We start from the raw sequence: 24,204 nt of genomic DNA on the forward strand, positions 1-24,204 counted from the left end.
CATTTTGTTTGGTATAAGAGACACCCGAGCAGAAATGGTCCCACTTTGGCCGGTGCTAGGATTTACTCGTTGGTGCCCATCCTTCCGGATTGCATCTTGTTCCTCGTCATCTCATTCATGCACCATGCATACTGACTTAGTTGTCGAGTGTGATTGTTAATTGTCATTATTTGTCATTTATATTTCTTGGAAGATATACAATTTATAATGCTATCAAACTTCTAAGCCTAAGTAGCTATCCCTTAAACTTTATCTACTGGGTGTATTACTTATGTAATTCTTTGGAGTTGACCCTCGCGCCTTCTGTTTGTGTTTTGGCGGACTACGCCCATTGTCAGATGTCCATGGCGGATTGGTTCACGATGGTCCACCCTTCGGGGGGACTAGGTTTGAGATGCTTGATCAGGAGATCCCCGGCTCATGGGTGGTCGACCCCGCTGGCCACAGAGCGATCTACTCGGGGAGAATAATGGAAGATCGTGTCGACAGTCTGGGACACTTGCCGGAGGGAGTTCTGAGGCAAGGCATTACACTGTCAGCTTCAACCTGCCACCCGGCGTGCACTGTGGACCCGGTGTAGTAGTACCACCACCACCGTCGTCTTCTGACGACGAGGACCCCTCAGAGGAGGAGCCTGTGGGAGGGACTTCATCGGACTCTATCTCACCTACTGTTGTCGTTGCTGATGACCTTGGTTCGGGTCCTGGACCCGTGAGACCAGCATAGGAGCATGTTGCAGTAGTGAGAGGAGGGATGGTTGCAGACATTGACCTAGTCGTCATGGATTCTGATTCGGACGATGATCACGCTAGCATGTAGTTGTGAGTGCTGGGGTGTACTCCTCTGGACAGGATTAGGGTAGGAGTAGAGTTATAGCTCTGGTTGTCATGTTCGTATTTTGGGGCAGGGTAGGTTCCCGACCGTTAGCTTTTTGTGTGGTTTTCTTTATGGAAATCACAGAGAGTTGGTTGGACTAGGAGGTCTTATTCAGGCTGTTTTGGGCTGACCTACTTTCATTTTGGAGGACTGTATTGCGAACACTTGACCTTTCACTTTGGTTTGTACATATTGCCCACGGGCACTACTTTCGGTTACTTCCCGTCACTGGAGGATACCCGTGACGTGATTCACTACTTAAAGCGGGGGCTGTAAATATATTGTACATTAGTTATGTTTATCATTCGCTGAAGAGTCTTTATTTCGACAAGTCTTTAAGTTTATTTTTCTTAAAACGAATCAAAAAAATATATATTCACGTTTTTCCGCTTTATTTTCTTTTTGGTTACTAAAGTGACGCCACCGAAATCGGGGTGTTACATTCTGCTTCACAACTATTTTTTCATTTTATTATTATAAGGGTATGAAAGTAATTTAAACCACCTATCTATCTTCAATCTCTACCATTAATTTTTTTAATATTATATCCTGTGCTTTATTTTTGTGGTGTATGGATACACCACCTAATTAGCTGATGCACATTAAACGCACCCTATTTTAGTGAGTATGATGAATGTATACTCTGAGAAACACAAGCAATGCAGCACATAATCATATATATGATAATATAAAATAAATATATTTAATTCAAATACATTTATAATTTAAAATATATAATGGGGAAAACCTGAAAACAATTATTGAAAGCATTTATTTTTTTGAGTTTTCAAAATATAAATGCTTCAGAGAAAGCCCAACCCAAGTAAACTTAGAGAGGAAGCCCATGTGAAATGGAAAAACAAACATTACATACCGTGAATAGTGTAAAGTGGGCTTGGAGAAGTTTGGAAATTATGGGGTAGATATTATTTTTTAATTTGTTTTCATTTTTCACATTTTTATTACATCAATAGATAGTAAAAAGTAACATTATTAATTTAATTAATATACAAATTCATATTTACCTAAATAACAAAATATTTAAGACGGCCATGGAAACTTCACGTATAGCTTATGAGTTTGATAGGAAAATATCATACTTAGTATATAAGGTTTTTTTTAAAATATAAAATAATAGTGATAATAAGTTTTGAGAGCATATGAGTTTAATAAGGATCATTTCAAAAAAAAAAAGAGCTTAATCAGGATAAAAAAAAATGAAATCAAATCAATAAGTTTTGAGCTACAAAATCTATCTCAAAAACTTTTTAAGAAAATTATAAAACTACTAAAATGAAGTCCTTTACCAAACATTTTAAATGAGTTTTTAAACTTATTAATAAATCAATAAAATCAGTTTTTTTTATACATCGGAAAACTACCAAAATAAAAAAACTAAACAACACTGAGGAAATCCTTCAAGAGAAGGATTTTCAATTCACTATGAGGAACCTCAATCTCATGAATCCATGTAGTAGGGAGAAAGGGGCCACATTTTGCCAACCAATCTGCAACCATGTTTCCTTCCCGGGCTACCCATGAAAGCTCAACTCTCAAGTTCCAACGCAGCATGTCCTGAATCTCACTGAGAGTGACACGGTGAACGTGAACACGCACCCACTCCATATCATCCAGATTATTAACCAGCTCCTTGCAAACCGATTCACACAGCAAACAACGACAACCCCGCTCCCAAGCAAGTCGGAGGCCATCCCGCAGCGCCATCGCCTCCGCAAGAAAAGCACTGTCGGCGAGCCCATGAGACATAAAACTAGCGAGTCACCTTCCCGAGCTATCCCGCATGACTCCACCACCACCCATCAGACCTTCGCCTACTATATACTTGCCATCAACGTTCAACTTCAAGAACATTGTCGGGGGTGGCCTCCAGGCCATGTTCAACCACTCATTTTTTTCGTGCATCATATCAGGTTGAAGAAACCTGAGTAAATCGTCGTGTTTGTGAGCGACCTTCCGCCACGCAGTCCACAGAGAACCATCCAGGACCATGTTGCAGCGCCCTTTCCACACTCCCCACAAACCCGCTAGAAACCTCACAACATGCCATGTTTAGATTCCAGAAATTAGGCCACCCCTATGCACCCACCTTGCCCCATAATTCACAAGAATGGGGACAATCCCTGAGACTATGTATCCCATCTCCCCGAGTGCATGAGCACCTAGAGCAAGCTTTCGAAGTAGCCAATTAACACCTGAAACGATTTGAGTTTACCGGAAGAGCATCATGGAGGCAGAGCCAAACAAATAACTTCTTCCTCTCCGGAATTCAAAACTTCCACATTCAATCCCAGTTCTGCGATACCGTCAACGCCTGATTTTGGTCACTAAGCCAAGAATAACAATTTCTAACCGTGCATCTCCCCGAATCCTGGCCCTCCCACGTCCAAACATCAGCGCCAGAAGCCTCCATAGTTGGGGAAACCGCCAAAAACCGATTTGTCATCTCCGCGGGAATCACTATATGGAGCCTATTCAAAGCCCAGCTATTATTCACCACCAAACTAACTAAAATGTAAATTCAAAAAAAAAAACTAAAATGTTTAACTTTAGTGCCTATGACCTATGTTATTGTTATATCTCCTCTCTTGTATCCTTCTGTTTTCCCTCTTTCTGTCCTTCATTGAACAAAGTGTCAGAAATTAAAGAAGACTAACCAACCACGGCAATTGAATGAGTGACATACAAAGAGAAAAAGTTTATATATGCCACGATATTTTGTCTTTGCTTTTTTCATAATGTCCTTCACTCCTTTTCATAAAGCCTTTACTTTCATTAATTCACTTTTAAATACTAATAAATTACCTGCTCATGTCTCATTCCCTTATTCTCTGCTTTTTAAGCATTCTCATCAGTTTCAGACTACCCTTCCCCTCTCTTCTCTTTCTCTGCAAACCGACTCTGCTGCTACCACAATCTTTGAAGTCCAAATCAAATGGCCGCAACAGAATCAAAAGCAGAAGCTAAAGAGGTGGAGCAACATTCAGAACCTCTCACAGGCAAGGTAAATATCTGCTTAACTCTCATTCATTTGTTTAACAACTCTTTGGTTTTTTCTCCAACATGTTCTGAACTTGTTACTATTTTTTGTCCCAGATCACTACGTTGAGAGTCTCCATTCACTGCGAAGGCTGCAAGAGAAAAGTGAAGAAAATTTTACAGAGCGTATATGGTAATCATCTTCAAAATCCAACCATTTTTTCTGGGTATTTGATTTCATTTGTATTGATTTTCTCAACAAAGTTTAACCTTGTGCTTAACACTGACCTTAATCTTCTCTGTAATCAAGGTGTTGATGACATAAACATTGATTTGAGGCAACACAAAGTGGTGGTAACAGGGAACGTTGACAGCTACACTTTGATTAAGAGATTGACAAAGGCAGGGAAGCACGCAGAGTTATGGCCGGAGAAAGCAGAGTCGAAAAAGAAGAAAGAAAAACCTGCAGAAAACAGAGAGAAACAGAGTGATCCAGAAAGCAGGGAAGAAACCACCCAAAGCGGAGAACACCATGAAGAAACCGTTAAAGTCGTTGACGCATCAAAAAACGTTGAAGCCGCCACCACCGCCGTTAAAAACAGCGACGGTTGCGGTGGGGTTAACGTTAACAAAGCTAATGAAGGAGGTGTAACCGGCAAACCCGGTGTGCAGTTTCAAGAACCGAAGGCAGCGGAGGTGAGGCAAACCGTGGTGTTACCGGCGGGACCGGTGACCGGGAAGAAGGTCAGCGTGGCTGTGCAAGTTCCTCAGGAAATTGAAGCACCGGGGAATGAACAAATTGGCGGCGGCGGTGGTGGTGGTAGCACCGGAGAGAAAAAGAAGAAAAAGAAAGGGAAAGCAAAAGTGAATAGCAACAACGGCAATGAGGGTGTTGCTGCTGTTACAGCTGAACACCCTGGTGGTGGTGAAGCGGCAGCTACCGGTGGTTTGGGTAACCGGTCAAAAGGTCAAGGCCATGTCCATGTCCCGGGACCTACAACTTCGGTTCCAATTTCAAGACCAGCCAATGAGAGTCCTCCACATCATCACATGTACCCACCTGACAATGTGAGTGCTCCACGTCATCACATGTATCCACCACATTACTATGCTCCCCCTCAGCCGGCTCCGGTTTATACCATGAGCTACCACACGACGCATCCTAGTAGCAGCAGCGGCTATGGTGCGGCGTATTATGCACCTCCACAACCGTATTCATATGCCCACGTGGTGCATCCGGGGAATGAAATGGAGCCTCCACCGTATACCTACGAATCAGAATCGTATGCCTCATCACAGCCGTCGGAATCATTCGAATACTTTAGTGATGAAAATCCTAATGCGTGTTCGGTCATGTGATGTGGTGTTGAGCACAATCATTCTATTGTTGAAGTGCTTTTTGGTCTTTTTTCACACATACAACTTGTATGAGCATTGAGGTAATTTTGTAATGCCTGTAGATATAGGGGAATATTATCAAAAGCTTCAAAAAGCAGAGTTAGGAAAAGGAACACAATTTGTTTGCTTTGAATTGAACAAATGAAAAGTTGGGGAGGACAATTATGGGGCTCTGGGGTCTCTGGTTTTTGTTCAGTGGTTCTTCTTGGTTCTTCATGATGATATATCATATATGTATTATTATACTTGAATTAGATAATTAATTAATTATTGGCCTTCTCATGCTAGTGCTTGAGTGCTGCCCCACATTGTCCATAACTCCATATCACGGTGCTATTGTATTGTGGCTTAATTGATTGTGCAGGGTCTGTATGCTTTTTATATTTTTAGGCACTGGAATGTTGTAAAACGTTATTGGTTATAGGAGTATGAGCATATGAGGTGGGCCATATGGAACATATTCTGAAAAATGTGTTGAGGTACGTGTTAAAAAATAAGCGGTTCAAAAAAGGTGAGATTATCAAAATCAAATTTACAAGATGATAATATTAAGAACTCTTGGATTCTTGGATTAGAGCTATGCTGAAAATAGTCTTTATGTATGAAAAAACAATCTCCACATTTTACTTGCATTTTGCATTTAGGGTAGAGTTATGTCTTTTAAATCCTAATATGATATTAAAATTTATCCTATATCTGTTTAATAGAGACCACATATATATACTCAAAATGCTCATTTTTTGGCGTGAATATGTGTGTTGAGAAATTCAACATTGACTTGCGATACAACCAAAAAGTCTTTATGTAGGGGAAGTCAATAGTCACCTCTTGAGCTAACTTTTAGATAATTAAGTTTCACAAATTCTATTATATAAATTAATTTATTAATTATTACCGCCTTGTCATGCTAGGGGTGGCACCCGCCATATGCGAGGGTGGGGAGTGCTTCCCCGCTCCTCATCCCTACATCTTTCTTTTGTTCCCGTCCCCATCTCAATTTCGGTCGTGAAATGAATTTGTACATGGGTAGCGCATCCACGTCCAAATTAATGTAAATATATAATAAAGTTCCAATAATATTAAATTAAATTTATAATATTATATGTGAAGTCTACAAAATAAGTAATTTGAAATGTAAAATTCAACATTTAACTCATTCAAAAAGTGAAGTTTTTATTATAATCTAATATTTATAAGACGTATTATATTTTCAATTATATATACGGTGTAGAGATGTCATTGGCGGAGAAAATGATCTCCATCCTCACCCCAAAATTTTTATCAGGTGAACTTTCATCCCAATTCTCAAAAAAAATTCTCTAAGCAATGCTATTGGCATCCCACCTTGAGGTGGAAATTATCACCCCTATATCATACCCAGTAGGACTTTAGGAGTTTAAAAGTTTTAATTTAAGAAATATGATATACATATATGTGCTGTTAATGAGACTAGCTGGTCAATTGACACATGAACTTGACAGTTGACACCCAATGGTGTGTTTAAATTTTCGTTACATTTGTCTAAAAGTGCTCTCATTTCAATAACTTCCGTTAAAAGTGCTTTATTTTGTTGTGTATGGTTGGTTGTATCAACTTCAATGACTGTCTTGTGTGGTCAGTGGTGGAATTTACATTTGTAAAGGAGAACGAAAGCTACCCTCTCTATGTTGCTTTTGCTTTATAATTTTGTCAAAAAATAATGTGAGCTTCCCTTCGTTGGACAGGTTTCCTTTTGAAAAGAATTGGTAGTTCCTTTGCATAATGCATTTTCCCCCCTTTTTCTTTGCCACTGATCTTCTAGTTAACAATTTTCAGCTGCCCCCTAGTGTAACTAAATAAGGCTTATGTGTACTTTCTATGAAAAGCAACCCTATTTGATGTTAGAAAACACATCAACATCTTATATTTCTTTGTATAATTCCTGAACTTTCGTTGTCCTCATCTTGTTAAGAGGCAGCTAGGCTCCACATTGATGTTTAAAGCAACTCTTTTTATAAGGAAAAAAATAAATTCTTTTGCTTTTTGGGCGTCCGGGTAGTTGAACTTTGTACTTATTTTCATTATTTGGAAAAAGTACTTAAGGCAAATGAAGTTTCCTTCTTTTGCTTAAAGTTAAATAATTAAAAGATGGGGAGCATATCAGGTGAGAGGAGTGGTTTATGGTGAGAGATGAGAGCATTGATTTGTAACCGTTTGATTAAAATAGATGGTCCAGATTTGATTTTTATTAAAACACTGTCACGTGGTCTACCCTGTTTTTTCCATTAATTTTTGTGGCCCTGAAGCATCATCTTCTCCTCACTCTCGCACTCTCTCAAGTCTCAACCCAGGGCATCGATGAGGGATTTGGACGACAACGATGGTGTTGATCCTGGCGTGAACGAGCAATGGCGGTATTGGAATCAGAGGGGACGAGGCGGCGGCGCTGTACTCGACAAGGAGAAGCGGCGGGGGTCTTAGAATGGAGGAGGAGAGTGGCGGCGATGCGCTAGCAGAGCGTGGTGGTGGTTCGCCGGAACCAGAGGAGGTGATGGTGGCCGGTTCAGATCTGAAAATAGAAGGGGACACTGGCCGACGGCTACGAGGAGGTTTCAGATTGTTCATGTTGACGATGACCCCCCTTTTGCCTTGCGGCTCCACTTCACAGCCACATGGAATCATGGATCTTAATTGCGACATCGAGGAGGCTACCGTCTCAGTCTCTGACGGCGGCGAGGAGGTTTCAAATCGTTCAATTATTCAATTTCCTCAAGAATTAAGCAGAAAATCTCAATTCTCAACCCCAATTTGATAAAATTAACCTAATTTCTCAATTCTCAACCACCCACATCAGAAATTCCTCAGACCATTTTTCCGGCCACATCTCCGCCAAAACTCCATAGCCGCGGTCAAGCTCCACCCCTCAAACCATTTAATTAACAGATAAGCGAATGAGGATGATGAATAGAGAGGATTGGAGGAAGAACAACAGAATAAAGGCGATGACTTTTGGTAAGATTTAGGGAAGAACAATAGAGAGTAAGAAGGGTTGCTTGAGATGAGGGAAGAAGAAAATGGAATGAAAAAAAAAAGGTGAAGAACTGAGCTTCTTACCTGGAGAGGAACGATAGAGAAGGCAACGGTTTGAGAGGGACGAGAAACAGGGGTTGCATCGTGTATGAGAAGGGGTCACGTGATTGTGTTAAAAGTGGGATTTAATCTGAGCCATCAATTTTGATCCAAGGGCTCTTAAATATTCCTCTCATCTCTCACCATAAACCACTCCTCTCACCTGATATGCTCCCTTAAAAGATGATAACTGATTAAAGAGTGTGTTTGGAAAACAGTTTGTTTATGCCAAGGCTTAATTGCAACTTTGGTCCCCGACGTTTACCAATGCCACGATTTTGGTCCCCCACCTAATTTAATTACATGGATGGTCCCCGACGTTGTAGGCCGTGTGCAACGTTAGTCCTACCGTTTATTTCTTAATGGAGGAGGTTTACGTGGACGTCCAGTTAGAGAGAGAAAGGAGGTATGAGGAGAGAGGGAAGCACGTGAGTATCACGTGACCCTTATCTGAACCCATTATACCCAAACCCCTGACCTCCCTGGAACGAAGAAGGTAACTCGATTTAGATCCCTAGGGTTTCAGATTTGGGTATAATGAGTTCATATAAGGTTCACGTGAGTTCACGTCATACTCACGTGCTTCCCTCTCTCCTCAGATCTCCTTTTTCTCTCCAACTAGACGTCCACGTAAGCCTCCTCCATTAAGAAATAAACGGTAGGACTAACGTTGCACACGACCTACAACGTCGGGGACCATCCATGTAATTAAATTAGGTCGGGGACCAAAATCGTGGCATTGGTAAACGTTGGGGACCAAAGTTGTAATTAAGCCTTATGACAATAAGTGTTTGGTTATTATTTTGGCATTGTACGGTGTGCGTGTTTTCAAATTTCATACACTTAACTCAACTCAACTTATTCAGGTAAAATTATAACCAAACGCTCAATTTAAACCTTTTGATTCTTTACTGGAAGAAGCATCTTAAATTTGGTTTAGGCTTAATTGCACTTTTCGTCCCTTATGTATATCCGTTGTGCAATTTTGGTCCCCTTTATTTAAAACGAGTAATTTTGGTACAACATAGATCTAGATGTGACAATTGGGTCCTTCCGTTAGTTTTCCGTCAAATTTCAAACAGAATATTCTTATCTTGATTCTTTTTTACTAACTACACCACCTTAAATGACATGTCAGTAAATTAAAAAATAAAAAATAAAACAAATTATTTACAATATGAAAGATTATCCTAAAATCACTCTTCTACCATCTTGACCCTATCACCACGTTAAAAAAAAAACTTCATTATCAATCTTCCACACATTCACCCAAAAATTCAGAAAATCACAAAATCCAGAATTTTTAATGATCTTCATCTCCCCTTTCATCCTCAATCCTGCCCCTTCATCCCTTTCCTCTAACAACCCACAAAACCCAGAATTTTTTTAACGCTCCTCATCTTCATCTTCATCTTCCCCTTCATCCTCAACCATCCACCTTCATCTAAAAAAAATGGCTTAAATGCATTTGGTGCCCCTGATGTTTCATGGGAGTGTAAATGATACCCCTCTTCTAATTTTGTCAATGTTTGTACCCTCCATGAAACAAAACAGTGTAGTGTTTGCCCTTCTGTCAGTTCAACGTTAGTTTACTAACGGAGGGGCTGACGTGGAATTTTATTAAAATGTGATATGGATTTTCTCTGTTTTTTAATTCAAAATCAGATTACTTATATTTAAAATTATATATTAATTAAAAAAAACCTTAACTTTTTTTTCTGAATCATTAATCTTCATCCCCTTCACCATATCATCTTCTTCTTCATGTTCTTCATAGCCGCCACCCCAACCACGTCACGCCGCCATCCATTGCTCTGCTTCTTCTGGATGTAGCCAGTTTGGTCGCCCTCCATCACCATCAAGCCCCCTTAATCACCATCCTCTTTCTCTGCCCTTCGATCTCCTCTCGGTTGTCTCACAATTTCGATTCACAGATCTGGTTGCAGGCGGGGGTAGGTTGGGGCGGTGCCGATTGAAGGTGGGGGTGGTTCCGATTGCAGGTGGAGTTGGGGTGGTTCCGATTGCAGGTGGGGAGTCACGGGTTTCAGTTGTGGTGGTGGGTGGGTTTGTGCTTTGTGAATTTGTCAGATCTCATTTGAATCTTGCTTAGATTTATGGTGATTTTGCTTTCATTCATAAATGTGTTTGATCCCAAAGTTTCATCTTTTACTTGATTTTCCTTAGTTGCTTATGAATGATTGAGATTGTGAATAAGGAATTAGGGTGTAGAAAAAGAAATGCATTGGTGAAGCTTGTTTTGCTTCAATTTGTTGAAGTCGTTGCTTGTGTTGTTAACAGGAAAAAAAGAAAATTTTAATTTTTAGTTGTTGTTTTATCTGAATCATGCTTGTCCCCTCCTCTTCCTTCTTCTTCTCCTGCAAGTTCTGGTTTCGGGTCATGCTCTGCTTCCCTTCCCTTGCGATTTTTAGTGTTCTGGTTTATTTTGTTCTGGAAATTGAGTTGGAGGAAGAAGATGATGGGTGTTGACCTTCCCCTGGTTTTGTAATAGTTTTTTTTTTGCAAATAGGAAAAGCAAAATAAAATTCCACGTCAGCCCCTCCGTTAGTAAACTAACGTTGAACTGACAGAAGGGCAAACGCTACACTGTTTTGTTTCATGGAGGGTACAAACGTTGACAAAATTAGAAGAGGGGTATCATTTGCACTCCCATGAAACATCAGGGGCACCAAATGCATTTAAGCCAAAAAAAATCCAACGCTTTTAACAACACCCTCCAACACTCTATGTGAGTTAGCACCATAGATTGATATTTGCAACAGAACAAGAATCAAGAGAAATTGATCTCTTAGGGTGAATGGGTACTCACACCACCCCTGCATCTGTGCCTTCAGTTTCACAAACCCTAGACCCACCTTCAACTTCCAAGTTCCAATTGGCCTTCATCATCTACCATATTCCTCAATTCAGCAAAATCAGAAACACTATTTTCCATTCCTTCACCAGATTCACCACTATTTTTCAATCTCCCCCTTTCATCCTCAACAGTCAGCCCTCCCCCTTCATCCCTTACCTCTGACAATCATGATTTGAAACCCATAAAATCCAGGAACCACTGCGCTGTCCTCCTTATCTACGCCTATTACCACCGCGTGATTGCCCTCTTCATAACCACCATCATCCAAACTCAAGCCCAAAACCACAGATCTGTGCCACCCCCTTGCCTCCACAGATTTGGTACAGAAGATGGGCGTGGTGATGGATTCAATGGAGATTGGGGTTTTTGAGTTCTGGGCAGATAGAGGGTGACGCTTGAAGAAGAAAAAGAAAAAGATGGTCAGATGAATGTAGTTTGGAGAAGAAGAAGAGGTGGTACCGTGATATGTTGAAGAAGATGGAGATTTAGAAGAAAAAGGAAAAATAAAAGAAAAGGAATTAGAATTAGAGATAATTTATTTTTAAAAGAAAAAAATATGACATGGCATCCTATAGCATCCTAGTGGCACACACTGTCAGGTCCACCTCATTAATAAGGTCCACATAGGCAACGTCTGTTAGCAATTGGACGGTAGGCAACGTCTGTTAGCAATTGGACGGTAGGGACCCAATTGTCACAAATTGATCTTTCGTGTACCAAAATCGCTCCTTTTAAACAAAGGGGATCAAAATTGCACAGGGGCTTAAAATCAGGGACGAAAAGTGCAATTAAGCCTTTGGTTTATTCAAGACTAAGAAATAGCGTGTAATTGGACAGCATAAATGAACACAGCTAAGAACTTTTTCTTTGCAAGGCTGCACTGATAAGCTTGCTTCATTTTTCTTACTAGAACAGGTTTATAACACTAACAATTCATACTAGAAGAACAAGTCTAATAAAACAATCATTAAACTGCCAACAAAAAATTGTGCAAAGAAACATTTACTGTATCCTGGCTGCCTTCAACATAACATCTCACTCATGGCTTTGAGACATGAGGAGTAGATGGGCTTGTTCACCCAAGAAGTAAAAAATCCACAACTATTGGGACTAGAAATATATACATAGAATGAAGAAACCACAGAGCACCAACTGCCTATCCAACAAGTAGGCATGCAGATTTCTCCAGGCTCCTAAAATCCACAAGTTTAAACCCAAAATTGAACCGGATTTTCAATCACTATGTCGCGTCAGGGTCATCTTCATAATCAAAATCTTGTTCACTAGAAGCCCTTGCTCTCTTTGCATCTCTTGGCGCACCTCTTCCTTTCTTTGGTTTACCCCTATGGCAGACAAAAGAATTTTTAGCTTACAACATGTATTTTTTACATCTTTGCCAAGACTTGTGGAACAGATTTCCGTAAATTAAGCAATTGCTTAAGTCAACAAGATTAAAGCAAAATCATATTAGTTCAGTGCTTACTGTCCATTTGCATAAATTCCACCACCCTTTGAACGACCAGGACCAAAATCTGATCTTCCATCTGTGAGATAAACAGAAATACAATGAATGGGCAATGAAGTCAATGCCAGGAAAGTCATCAAAATGCTCACTTATAGGAACTCACCATCTCGTCCAGCAGCAAGCTCTTCTGCCTAGAGGAAACATATGAAGAAAATAAAGGTCACAGTTCAGAAATAACCTAGTTGTGCATACAAACCTTTAATAAATGGAGTAGTGCATCATGAGTCATGATTCATGACTAAACAGAGTTGGAGGAAAGTAAAAAACGAAAGATTCATGTAACGGAAGGGGTGTTAAGTGGGTGGATTGGTGGAAGGTTCATATGCCCAGTAAAGGATCCAGAATTGGACCGTATGGAGATCGGTTTTGCTAACTTGAACTCAGATACATCCCATCCAACACAAAAACTGCTATTATTTCTCAATAAATGATTGGATTTTGATGATCTTGAGTTTAAAGATAACTAATATTTACTCCTCCAATATGGTAATAACACTGGGCAAAGTCGAAATCAAATGACAGGACATGACTCATGTAAAGCATTTAACTTCTCTTCTGTCCGTGGGAAATAAACTTCTCATCATATATAACCAAGACTTCAAGTACTTCTTGTATCAAACACCAAATATACAGAACAATCATAAATGAGATCCAAGAGGAAAATCTATGCTATTATTGTTTTTAAATTCCACAAAAAAAAGAAAAAAAAAAAACCTCTGAAATGCTTTATATTCCAAGTTGATTAAAATGGCGCCATCATATTAGCCATTCTTCGCCAAACTCATAATTGGGCTCTAATGATTGATGGGATTATTTCAAGGTAGCACAGAATTACAGATGTATTGCAGTCCAAAAAAATTGGAAAATGATGCTCCAACCCGTTTTAACTGTATCTTCGTAAGATTAACATATTAATAATGCCAAAAATCAAGAATCACACAAAAGTATTACTACCACTTTTAATAAGGATGTAAAAAGTAAAAACTGCATAAGAAATGAACAGTTATGAAGCTATCTTCAATTCTTCCTAGAGCTAGTCACTCATATTACCTAGTGCTCACTATTGGACATCTTTTTTCAGTTTTTCTATTCCTATTTAGATGCTAATACTGAATATCAAAAACACACCGCTGGCGAAGTCACTGAAGATAATGAAAAGAGTCTATCTTCGGGCTGAAACTTTCTAGACCGCTTCAAGCTGCCATGAAGAAAATAGATTCACCAGTCAAACAAACCATAAACAAGAAAACAGCATGTCATTAACTAAGGATGAATAGAGGCACACAGCTATACAAAACTATTTATTTTTACATGCAACTCAGATGTGTAGACATAATTGTTCAGGCTATTCATTATGCTTACAGCTGCACCCTATGGGCTGCACTTGCTTCACATTATTTCAGACAATTCTACTCCCTCATCTAAAATCTTGGAAAGATTCAATTACTAATGCATATAGGCAAGTCTCAGCAAGATATCACTGTCTGGGGCACTTCTTTAGCAATCAATATCAACATAAGAAACAAAACTCATGAGTTCGCTTTCCCCAACCGTCAATGAATAAAAATCACAGGAAGACCCAAAGAAATCCCTAATAACTAAGGTTTATGATCAAGTATAGCAGATCGTACACCTGAAAGATGCCATGACTAATGATTACCCACCCTATTTTCATTAGGACTATCAAAATCTATGATTCTGACAAAATATGGATGATATTATTTGTTCTCAGCAGAAATGAAACATCCTTTAGAAACGACACGGACTGACAGAACATGTTGTTTCCTTATGAGACATCAAGATAGGGAGGACAAAACTTATATAAGTATTTAAGAGATAAAGAAAGGTATAAAGAAGGAATTTATACAGAGCAGTGTTCTTTGATGAAGATAGGAACCCTTCAAATCCTTTTAATACATTGCCACACTGTCCGGGATCTTGTAAATAACTTGTCTCCATATCATAAACCTGCATCAGTGGAAAAAATGTAATCTACTGCTATAGAACAAGTGATTTGTGTGAAAATGAATCAGTAAGTATTATTGACTCACCTGTATGTTTATATACAGGTAATTTACATCACACATTTCAACCTAATCTGAATTACATTTGTTAACTGATTTAGTTAACTGTCTAACTGAACACATAACAGTCCTAACTAACTAGTAACTGCATTTTAGCATGCCCAATTAAACAAGAAACCTCAGTCCAATAGAATTTAAAATTATGTGAATCTAAGAGGATAAATTGATAAACCCAGATGGTAATATAGACAAAGGTACCTGCTTTTCAATGTTACGAAGCTCCTCGTGAAGCTTGTGTCTCTTACTAAGCAGGGTAGCCAACATTGCTGACGGGTTCAGCGTACCCTTTTGCCCTAAAACAAGATCATCAAGGGTTACGAATAGCAACGCAGAATTGTATAATCGGTTCAATAACGAGGATAAAAGATCAATTCGATTCTCGTGTAACAAAATTAAAGGGCTATTACCTTCTGATTCCATATTCGCGCGAAGGATTGATTTGGCGAGTCCGGACGAGGAAACCCTAAATCCCCAATTTTCGTTTGGTTTACTCTGTTTCAATGTGACTGTGTTTTAGGCGCGTTCTTCTGCAGTCAATTTTTTCACGAACAGAAGGACTAACCAAACGTGATACGCCACGTCAGCCAATGCATTTTAAAAGTGATTTAGTATTTTTTATTTTTTTATCCTTTAGAATTAAGTAAAAGTGATTTAAAAATAAGAAATAATCCGCCATCAAAATTATATCTTTCACTTAGAACTTCATGTTTTTTATTATTTATCACTCATCAATAATTTTTAATATTTTAAAATAAAAAATATAAATAATCACACTTTAAAAATATAATAAGTCTATATTCACACTCTTCATCACATACATGCAAGAAAAATGGAAGAAATGAGAGACACGATACATGATATAATACTCCCTCCGTTCCTTATTAACTGCCCACTTTGAAGAAAAAAAATTTGTTCTTATATATCTGTCCACTTAGAGTTTCAAGAGAGTATTAAATGATGTTTTTTCAAGAAAGACCCTTGCAGGAACAAAAAATGAGGAAAGATAATATACATTTTAAAGGGTGAAATAGGAAATCAAATAATACTTTTATGAAAAGTAACAAAATTAATTGCACTTCTTAATATGTGTTTCTTCTCTTCCTAGACAGTTAAATAGGAACGGAGGGAGTATAATATAGAAAGAAGAGAAAGATATAAGAAAAAAAAATGTGTTGAAATGTGATGCAAGAAAAAATAGAATGTGAATGAATTAAAACGCTTTCTTAATTTATCCCACAATTTTTCGTTTCTTGTCTTTGTTTATTCATATCACCACTGAAGGATCGAACCGTAAACTACATGTTTATCGAGTCCAACCATCTATTTGGTGTGCTACATCTATTTCTTAAATTACAAATAACCATAAGTTTAGTATGTGTATAATACTATCTTCCGATATAAAAAAAAGTATGTGTATAATACTACTCCATCAACAAAAGGAGGTGAGTACCGGGGTAATATTACATGCGAATTTAAGAAAGTAAATTCCAGATTTCAAAAAGAATTAAAATCAAAATTCCAATTCCCGAAACAAAGTAACGTGAAGCAGCTCCACGTTCAAAATGGCACATATGTAATAAAATGGCATCACACTGTCCATTTACGTCACAACGCAAGCTTCTATTTATACCTTCAAAAAACTCGCAGCTGGCTCAACACTGAAAAAGGGAATGGCCAAGTCACCTTCGCTACCTTTCTTCATGATCTCCGCCGTCGCCACCATTCTACTGGCGGCGAGTATGGTGGTCGCCGGCGGGGACAGCCTCATGGCGACAGGGTGGGTAACGGGCCCACACTGCAAGGGCTCCATCGCTGAGTGCCTGGAAGGTGAAGAAGGTGAGGAGTTCGAGCTGGATTCCGAGATCAACCGGCGCATCTTAGCTGATACTCGCTACATCAGCTACGGCGCTTTGCGGAAGAACACCGTCCCGTGCTCTCGACGCGGCGCTTCCTACTACAATTGCCGACCAGGGGCTCAGGCTAACCCTTACAACCGTGGTTGCAGCGCCATTGCAAGGTGCCGGGGCGGTTAAACTTCAATTTCTTTTTTTCTTTTTTTGTTTAAATTGGTCATTGTGGTTCACTGTAGTTGTAATTGTGAGAATTGATGAATATACAATCAATGCTTCTGAATAATAATACTGCTATTTAATTTGGATTTGATTGTTTGTGTAAAATGGGGTCAAAATTAAGTCAACTTGGTCTCTTCTTCACTGTTCTTCTGTCATGTTCTGTGTTACTCAGACACTGAATCTGAGTGGGCGAGGAAAAAACAGTGACAGTGTCATTGTATTGGTGATGGGTATCAGCAATATTAATGGTCTCGTGTTTTCGACTTTTGAAAGTCTACTACTGCTGCTACTGTGCAAAATTGGTCAAATGTGTTTCTTTTTTTTTCTTCTATTTATAATTCCCCTAAATTCAACTGGGTTTCATTTATGAGTAATTTGGGTTCATAACATTGCAATTTCATTACTGCTCGATTAGTTAACAATTGGATGAGATAAAACTCGCTTGTGGCTGTCTCAGCTACTAACACAGTGTCCACTTAGTTGTGGAACCTTCCAATCGCCTTCTGAAAATATTGAGCTAATAGTCTTTTTGGCGGATCAAAACGGCTTTTGTTAGTGCTTTGCTAAGATAGGCTAAACGTTTACATCCTTCAATTCACTTTCCATGCTAGCCTTAAAGCATAAATAAAAATTTTTTAAGTTTGAAGTTGAACTTTGAATATTTTGTTGGATTGAGGAAACTTTTATTTCAAAATTGAAGGCATAAAGGAAAAGGTTGGAGTGAAATAGTGAAGTGAGAAACGAATAAAGTGGCAAGTTTTAAAGGGGTAGCGGGGTATATGCGTGAAATGTGCAAGGGAATCATCCTTTCCCACCATGAAATGTGGTTATATGTTTTAAGGAAGAGGACTTTTGGCTTTTTGGGTTTGTTTTGTTGTGAGGAAGGTGTATCTCAATATGAGAAAGTTCAGGTCTTAGAAAGAAAAGAAAGTGAATTATAGGTCATCAAGGATATGAAGCAAAAGTAGTAGTAGTAGTAACTAGTAACCATCCTTAATTTGAAAATTCCTTGTGCACCCAAAAAAGAAGAAAATTACAGAAGTAGCTAGATGTTAAAAAATGCAAAAGAATAGACAGTTTTATTTATTTATCTTGGAGGGAAAAAATGAGCAGATAGATTAATAGAAAAGTAAAAGTTGCCGCCTTGCCGGCTTGAAATTTTTTTTATGGGGGGAATTAATTAGAGTTGTCAATTATATGCTATTTTTCTACTCCCTCCGGTCCTTTTTATAAGAAACATTTTGGAGATTTTTCTTGGTCCTTTTTATAAGAAACACTCTTATAAAATTAAGTCAAATAATCAATACCAATGCAAAGGGAATTATTCCCAATACAAAAATATGGAGGGAAATTGCAAGCACTCAATAGGTATGATCAACATTTATGGTAATTAGTATGATTGTTCTTGTAAAAAGGAAAAAAACATCATTGAAATTAAGCATAGTAGTTAATTTTATAAAAAATATTAGTTTCCTTAGTTTGTGTGATTTTGTCCAAGTTTTTCTTATAAAAAGAACTGGAGGGAGTATTATTTAGCAGTTGGTTACTTGTCAATGGAAGGTTCCATTACATTCCAATATGAATACCCTTTTCTAAGGCATTCCCAATTTTAAAGGCAAAGAGTGGCCCCCTTGGGGAACCGTAGGTTCTTTTCTTCTATACATTATGGCCCCCACACATGATTTCCATATCTTTTTCAAAAATCTTAAGTTGGTAACAAGGTTTCATTAGCTTTGTTTACAGTCATCAAGATGTGAGATTCTATGGATCACTAAAGCCCTGAAATTGTTAATTAAGCAACTTGTTAATTGATCTTTGCACATGATAGTTCATAATCATATAATAATATTAACAACGTAACATTTCGGAATTAGCTGTGTAATTCACTTTCTGGGATTCGCATGTTTAAAGAAAGATTAAATAGAGACTAGTTGTGACTTATGGTCAACATTTGTTTACCACTTGAGCAAAAAAATGAGTCATATTCGCTACTCAAGGAATCACATACCAATATCTGGTTTACATTGCATATATTGTCGAATATTTGACATTCCTTCACACGTCTCTGACCTTGAGTTCAAAGGATCATATGATCTTGTTACGCAAAGTTACACCGACATGGGTTAATGCCACAATTTTGTTGCACATTAATACGTAGACTATTGGTAGTAGTTGTAAAAAAACAAGATAAAGACGACAACAACCACCTTATCTCACTCAAGGCATCCATGTCCTTTCAAAGTTTGGACCATTCATACATTTACCTGAAAAAACATATTTCTCTTAATTAACACCAACCTTGAGGAAATGGCATTCCGTAAATGCTCTATTTTACAACCATTTTTGCCTTTCATAAACATGATGCATATTATGGTCCCACTCAATGTACAAATGGTACGTTGCCTTTTGTTGTTTGACTTTGAAAAATAACGTTGGAAAAAAAGATTCCATTGCCGGGAATCGAACCCGGGTCTCCTGGGTGAAAGCCAGATATCCTAACCGCTGGACGACAATGGAATTGATGATGGTTTTCACTACTTAATATATAATATATTAATATGCGATTTATTACGAATGAAGATTTCGTGAATCCAGCAAATTAAATAATAATTTGGGCCAAGAATTTCTCGCATAATGGATATGGGCTAGGTTATAGAAGATTGGGCTATGCCTTAGTTTAGTAACATTGGCCCATAAACCATTTGGTAATTGTTTTTATCGCTCGTTTGGAAAACATATATATATTTGGTAATTGTTGATGTAGAAAACAAGTTAAAAGGAAAATCTATTTAAGTTTCTCAATTTCTTCGATTGTTGTTTGTTTTCAGTGAATCTATTCCATTCGATTATCCGACATGGTAGAGGATATGAGCTTCAAAGATGATCAGCTAGCGAGCATGACCAACGGCGACATCGTCAGAGCCCCTTGTCTTCTCGACAAGGAGAACATCAGGGAGAATCAGGAGAAGATTAAGCTCAATAAACAGTTGCCATTCCTCGTTGCCAACATGGTCAAGGTTGCTTGCTCTATACTCTTTAGGTTCTATATTTGAAATTTTTAGAGACTTTTTAGTGATGAATTTTTTCTAGTTGCTAATGACATGATAATTATTTGTATTTTAGATATTGGAAATGAACCCAGAAGTTGAAGCGGATGAAGATGGTGCCAATATTGATCTTGATTCACAAAGGAAAGGCAAATGTGATGTGCTAAAGACATCTACTAGACAGGTGACATTGACTATTTCATAAAATTTTGAAAGGGGATAAAGATGTTTTGACATTTCAATATATGTTATTCCTATATCAAATTCTTTTTGTTTCCAATTGTAGGTGAACCATGAGGACTTCAATAAAGGCATCATTCAAGTCCAAGCAAAGAAGAAAGCAAGCCTAAATTATTACGCATAGGCTGGATTCTGGAACAAGCTATTTTCACTTCTCTCAAGCCAATGGAAAATTTCATATGATGCTTGACATTTGTTTGCTGTTTCCATATTTAAGCCATACAGTTCCTCAGAATCATCTGTTAGAGACACAATTTGGTCGTCAATTTCATAGGCTTTTGATAGAAATTTCATCTGCTTGCAATATTTAAGTCCTGTTGATCGAATTTCGCAATTCTCTATGATGAATGACTCATGAAACAATTAACATCCGTGGACTAGAGCAAGGCTGTAAACCGAATCTAATTTAACACGTGAGATGATTGAGTTCAATACAACAATCAAGTTGTACAAGCTGTATTCATATGTAGTAATCATGTGAGGATTGTCACAACCCTGTTACATCGTCAGCTACAAAGTCATATAATACCAGTTCAACAACTGCTAGGTACAAACTCTGTACTCTTTTAATGCAGAAATACTCTCTTCTAAGCTCGAGGAAAAGCTTGACGAAACATTAAACATGCACTTTAGAATCAGTGAAAATTATCAACAATCCAAAAGGACACCTCTGAGATTATGGAAGCAGGTTCCCGGGAATATTGATGCTAAAAATGGATATTTGACATTTGTTACAAGATTAGCAATTCAGATTCTTAAGTATCAATCATTCTTAGGAGTGCAATAACATCAATTTTCCTTTCATTTCATTCTCATCAAATAGGTTGAGAATTTATATTCCCTCAAAAAATGAGTTACTACTTTGAACCTACTTCTCACTTTCAACATTCTATCACTTTCAATTAATACTAGTCCTTTCTTATAATCTTGAACACCCCAACTTGCGCATCTGATGTTTTTACCACACATATACTGTGCCTAATTCGTTAATTACCTTCCTCACGTTTTCACTCAACATACACTTTGTGCCTAATTCGTTACATTCATTTACCTTGTCATCATCACCTTTTTTTACTGCAAACTTGTTTGTTTTTCTCTTTATTTGCCAATGAACTGAGAGGTTCATCAAGATAACAATAGAACTTAATTTCGCAAATAAAACAATAGAACTTAATTAATTTGGCAAATAAAACACAAAAATAACTAGCAGACATGTTACTGGGTTAAATCACTATATGACAATTTGTTCCACACATAACAACCAAACGATAAACCATTTAAAAAATCAAACTCTTGAAACAACCTAAATATAACATAATGAGCTCATAAAGCCCGATTAGTATCTAAAGACCAAAACCCAGAAACACAAGGATTCCACATCACGAACAAAGCCTAAACCATGTGTTCAGCACTTGATCTCCTTCAACCCATGGGCAAAGTAGATGAAAGTTGGATCAGTGGCACCTTCCTTGTAGTATGCAAAGACCAGGCTTCCATCATCGTGCATGCTCTCCCCAACAAAACTGCCACATCAAATCTCAATCAGTAAGGATTATTTATGCATAACGAAAGCAACCAAATAACTATGTAAAGAAATAGGGAATTCAAAAGTGGACCATAATAAAAACTAGAACACAAATGAACCATGTTTTTACTACTAGTATTATTTAAGTACATACTATTTACAATATGTTCTTTACGTGCTAAAAATTAATTTGCAGAGAAACTATTTTAACTTATGAACCAAAATTTTCTTGGTCCAAAGGAGAATTCAGATTCTCTACGGCCTCTACAACCAATAAATCACCATAAACTCTTCAATTTAAAAAATTATTTTGGAGGGGCTATAGAGAATCTATGTTGGAGAGGGGATCCAAATTGGCCTATAATGAATTTAGATTCTCCACAGGCCCTATTGCCTGAAGCCAATAAATCATCGTAAACTATCATATCAAAATATAATAAAACCAAAGAAGTAGAAAGATAATGAAGCACCACATACAATTGGAGGTCACTGAGCTTTGAGAGTAGGAACTTAGTTGCTCCCTCAATGTGCTTCTTAAACAACTCTTGCTTCTCTGCCTCTAACTTGGGTGTCAGCAATTTAATATATCTCTTCACAAATGTGACAAATTGTTTCTTATCAAAAGGAGGTTGCTCCTGGAAAAAAAAAAAGAAAAAAATTATTTGTACTGACTGCATAAGATGTCAACAAATGGTTAACTAGAAATAAGAAATGCTATATACCTGAAGCCTAAAAGTGTCAACAATATCAACTACTTTGACAGTTTGGTCATCAACACCTTCATCCTCATCTCCACCCTCTGCAGAAGGGTTAGCACCAATATCTACATCCAATGCACCTTGAACGACCCACTGCAGAAAGCCACATTGCCCAACAAAGTTGAGGTATGATTCATTGGTGAGCCACAAAAACATGAGAAATAAAGCATGCAAAGAAAAGAAACACATGATTCAAATTATAGAAATCATGCCTAACCTTTCCTTCCACTTCCCACAGGATTCCATTCTCAATTTCCTTGTAGGGGAATGAGTCAGAGAGAAGCTCATCACCTAAAAATTCATCAAAATAATGAAGTTCATAAGTTGAAGCATTTTAATATGATCATATGAACATGATCTAGCCACGGTAATTGCAATGTGATTTTACAGTCACATGTTCAAGTTGCGAAATAACAGACCGTCTACATTTTGATCTACAAAGTGGATTCAGCCCCTCTCGGGACATTGGACCCTCTTTAGACATGTTGGACATAGCAAGAGCTTTATAGCATCGACTTACCCTTTTTTAGATGAACAATGATTTATTTATTTTTTTTGGTTAAAAGATGAACAATGATTTACTCACTTAATCCTTATCTCAACCAATAGAAATAATCTTAGATCTTAACATTATCTCCAACTAGCAATCATACTAACTAAAAATCATACAATTTAGGTAACATCATCCTTAAGGTTAAAAACAACTAGTGTGCACTTCCTCACAAAATCAGAAAATTGCACTTTTGCCAAAATCACAAATACAACAAATATATATATATATATATATATATATATTATTTGAAATTAGACCAACAAGTTCTATTGTAATTTTGAATAATTATGGAAGTCTCTTCCAAATCCAAAGCTAAGTTAACAAGAAGCGTTCAGGGTTCACCCCTAGAGAACACACAAACAACTCTGTATTCGTTAAAAAGGTTCAAACTACTCTGTTTTTTTTTTTTCTCCTTCTGCTATCTTAAATCACAATTGTGGCAAATACAACAATTTCAAGCTTGAAAATTGTATAAAATTAAATGATTTTAGCGTTCATCAAGGAAACAACTAACAACAAGGCTAAGATATCCAAAACTACACAATAACACAAAACAGGGGAGGGAAAAAAGAAAAGGAAAAGAATCTCAATTGGGTTGCAAAGGAAAAGATAAAAGGGTTGTAGATGAAAGCTTTACCTGTAAGAAGATCCTGGTAGACAAGCATGGTTGCAGTTGTTGTTGTTCTCTGCTTCAAAACACAGAAACCAAAATCTAATTCGAAAATTATAGGAAGAAGAGAGAGAGAACAGAGTTTATGAAGGTGGTGAGGGAATTTCGGGAAAACAGAGACGGTGAGATTTTATAGAAAAACAGAGAGAGTTTAAGGGAGAGTGGGATTCCTGATATTTAGATTGCAATCATATATAGTTCCTGATTTTTCTCCAGAGTTCTTCTGATTCTAAATTTATTTTTACTAAACTTTTGTTATTTTTACTAGATATGATCATGATCATATTTTTTTTTTTAAATCCATGATCATATCTATTATTTTAATTTGAAAGATATTTATAAATCTTCTTAATACAAGTTTCATGATGATTAATTGATAGATTGATAATAGTGAATATCTAATCTAATCTAATCTAATAATATATAGTTTGAGACTCATTGAAAGCTTAGGTGTCAATAATCTACCGCTTCCACAA

The 24,204-nt window shown here is 37.5% G+C and overlaps 4 protein-coding genes and 1 non-coding gene across 6 annotated transcripts; 2 read left to right on the plus strand and 3 right to left on the minus strand.

The window, feature by feature from the left end:
* Positions 1-3,708: 3,708 nt before the first annotated feature.
* LOC130720636 (heavy metal-associated isoprenylated plant protein 35-like) lies at positions 3,709-5,433 on the plus strand. Its single transcript, XM_057571306.1, has 3 exons — positions 3,709-3,898; positions 3,991-4,066; positions 4,184-5,433. Exons 1-3 carry the CDS (start codon positions 3,830-3,832, stop codon positions 5,230-5,232), a joined length of 1,194 nt encoding a protein of 397 aa, XP_057427289.1. The 5' UTR covers positions 3,709-3,829; the 3' UTR covers positions 5,233-5,433.
* Positions 5,434-12,207: 6,774 nt separating this feature from the next.
* On the minus strand, positions 12,208-15,407 carry LOC130720711 (uncharacterized). Of its 2 annotated transcripts, none has more exons than XM_057571396.1 (7): positions 15,271-15,407; positions 15,062-15,156; positions 14,647-14,747; positions 13,908-13,977; positions 12,883-12,906; positions 12,738-12,798; positions 12,208-12,597 (listed from the first exon to the last, which is right to left on the minus strand). In XM_057571396.1, the coding sequence occupies exons 1-7, from the start codon at positions 15,281-15,283 to the stop codon at positions 12,488-12,490; spliced, it is 474 nt and encodes a 157-aa protein (XP_057427379.1). In that variant the 5' UTR covers positions 15,284-15,407; the 3' UTR covers positions 12,208-12,487. The 2 variants fall into 2 exon arrangements, with proteins under 2 accessions (XP_057427379.1, XP_057427380.1); XM_057571397.1 differs by having other exon boundaries at positions 12,883-12,910.
* Positions 15,408-16,489: 1,082 nt separating this feature from the next.
* LOC130718252 (protein RALF-like 33) lies at positions 16,490-17,026 on the plus strand. The gene has a single exon (XM_057568787.1). It carries the CDS (start codon positions 16,534-16,536, stop codon positions 16,894-16,896), a length of 363 nt encoding a protein of 120 aa, XP_057424770.1. The 5' UTR covers positions 16,490-16,533; the 3' UTR covers positions 16,897-17,026.
* Positions 17,027-19,380: 2,354 nt separating this feature from the next.
* Positions 19,381-19,452, minus strand: TRNAE-UUC (transfer RNA glutamic acid (anticodon UUC)). The gene has a single exon. It is a non-coding gene; the product is annotated as a tRNA-Glu (tRNA).
* A 1,940-nt stretch (positions 19,453-21,392) lies between these two features.
* On the minus strand, positions 21,393-23,895 carry LOC130721518 (translationally-controlled tumor protein homolog). The gene is made up of 5 exons (XM_057572321.1): positions 23,696-23,895; positions 22,723-22,796; positions 22,470-22,598; positions 22,225-22,382; positions 21,393-21,745 (listed from the first exon to the last, which is right to left on the minus strand). Exons 1-5 carry the CDS (start codon positions 23,721-23,723, stop codon positions 21,628-21,630), a joined length of 507 nt encoding a protein of 168 aa, XP_057428304.1. The 5' UTR covers positions 23,724-23,895; the 3' UTR covers positions 21,393-21,627.
* Positions 23,896-24,204: the final 309 nt, after the last annotated feature.

The sequence above is a fragment of the Lotus japonicus genome, chromosome 5 (genome assembly GCF_012489685.1).
Source record: "Lotus japonicus ecotype B-129 chromosome 5, LjGifu_v1.2".
In the NCBI taxonomy this organism is placed as follows: domain Eukaryota; kingdom Viridiplantae; phylum Streptophyta; class Magnoliopsida; order Fabales; family Fabaceae; genus Lotus; species Lotus japonicus.

Coding starts and splice junctions, on each gene's coding strand:
- LOC130721518 (XM_057572321.1), bottom strand. CDS start 23,723: ATGCTTGTCTACCAGGATCTTCTTACAG. Junction 22,797..23,695: donor CTACCAGGATCTTCTTACAG/GTAAAGCTTTCA, acceptor ATGAATTTTTAG/GTGATGAGCTTCTCTCTGAC. Junction 21,746..22,224: donor AAGCTCAGTGACCTCCAATT/GTATGTGGTGCT, acceptor TTGATGTGGCAG/TTTTGTTGGGGAGAGCATGC.
- LOC130720711 (XM_057571396.1), bottom strand. Junction 14,748..15,061: donor TTCGTAACATTGAAAAGCAG/GTACCTTTGTCT, acceptor CCACTGATGCAG/GTTTATGATATGGAGACAAG. Junction 12,598..12,737: donor GGAATTTATGCAAATGGACA/GTAAGCACTGAA, acceptor TGTCTGCCATAG/GGGTAAACCAAAGAAAGGAA.
- LOC130720636 (XM_057571306.1), top strand. CDS start 3,830: ATGGCCGCAACAGAATCAAAAGCAGAAGCTAAAGAGGTGGAGCAACAT. Junction 3,899..3,990: donor CAGAACCTCTCACAGGCAAG/GTAAATATCTGC, acceptor TTTTTGTCCCAG/ATCACTACGTTGAGAGTCTC. Junction 4,067..4,183: donor AATTTTACAGAGCGTATATG/GTAATCATCTTC, acceptor TCTGTAATCAAG/GTGTTGATGACATAAACATT.
- LOC130718252 (XM_057568787.1), top strand. CDS start 16,534: ATGGCCAAGTCACCTTCGCTACCTTTCTTCATGATCTCCGCCGTCGCC.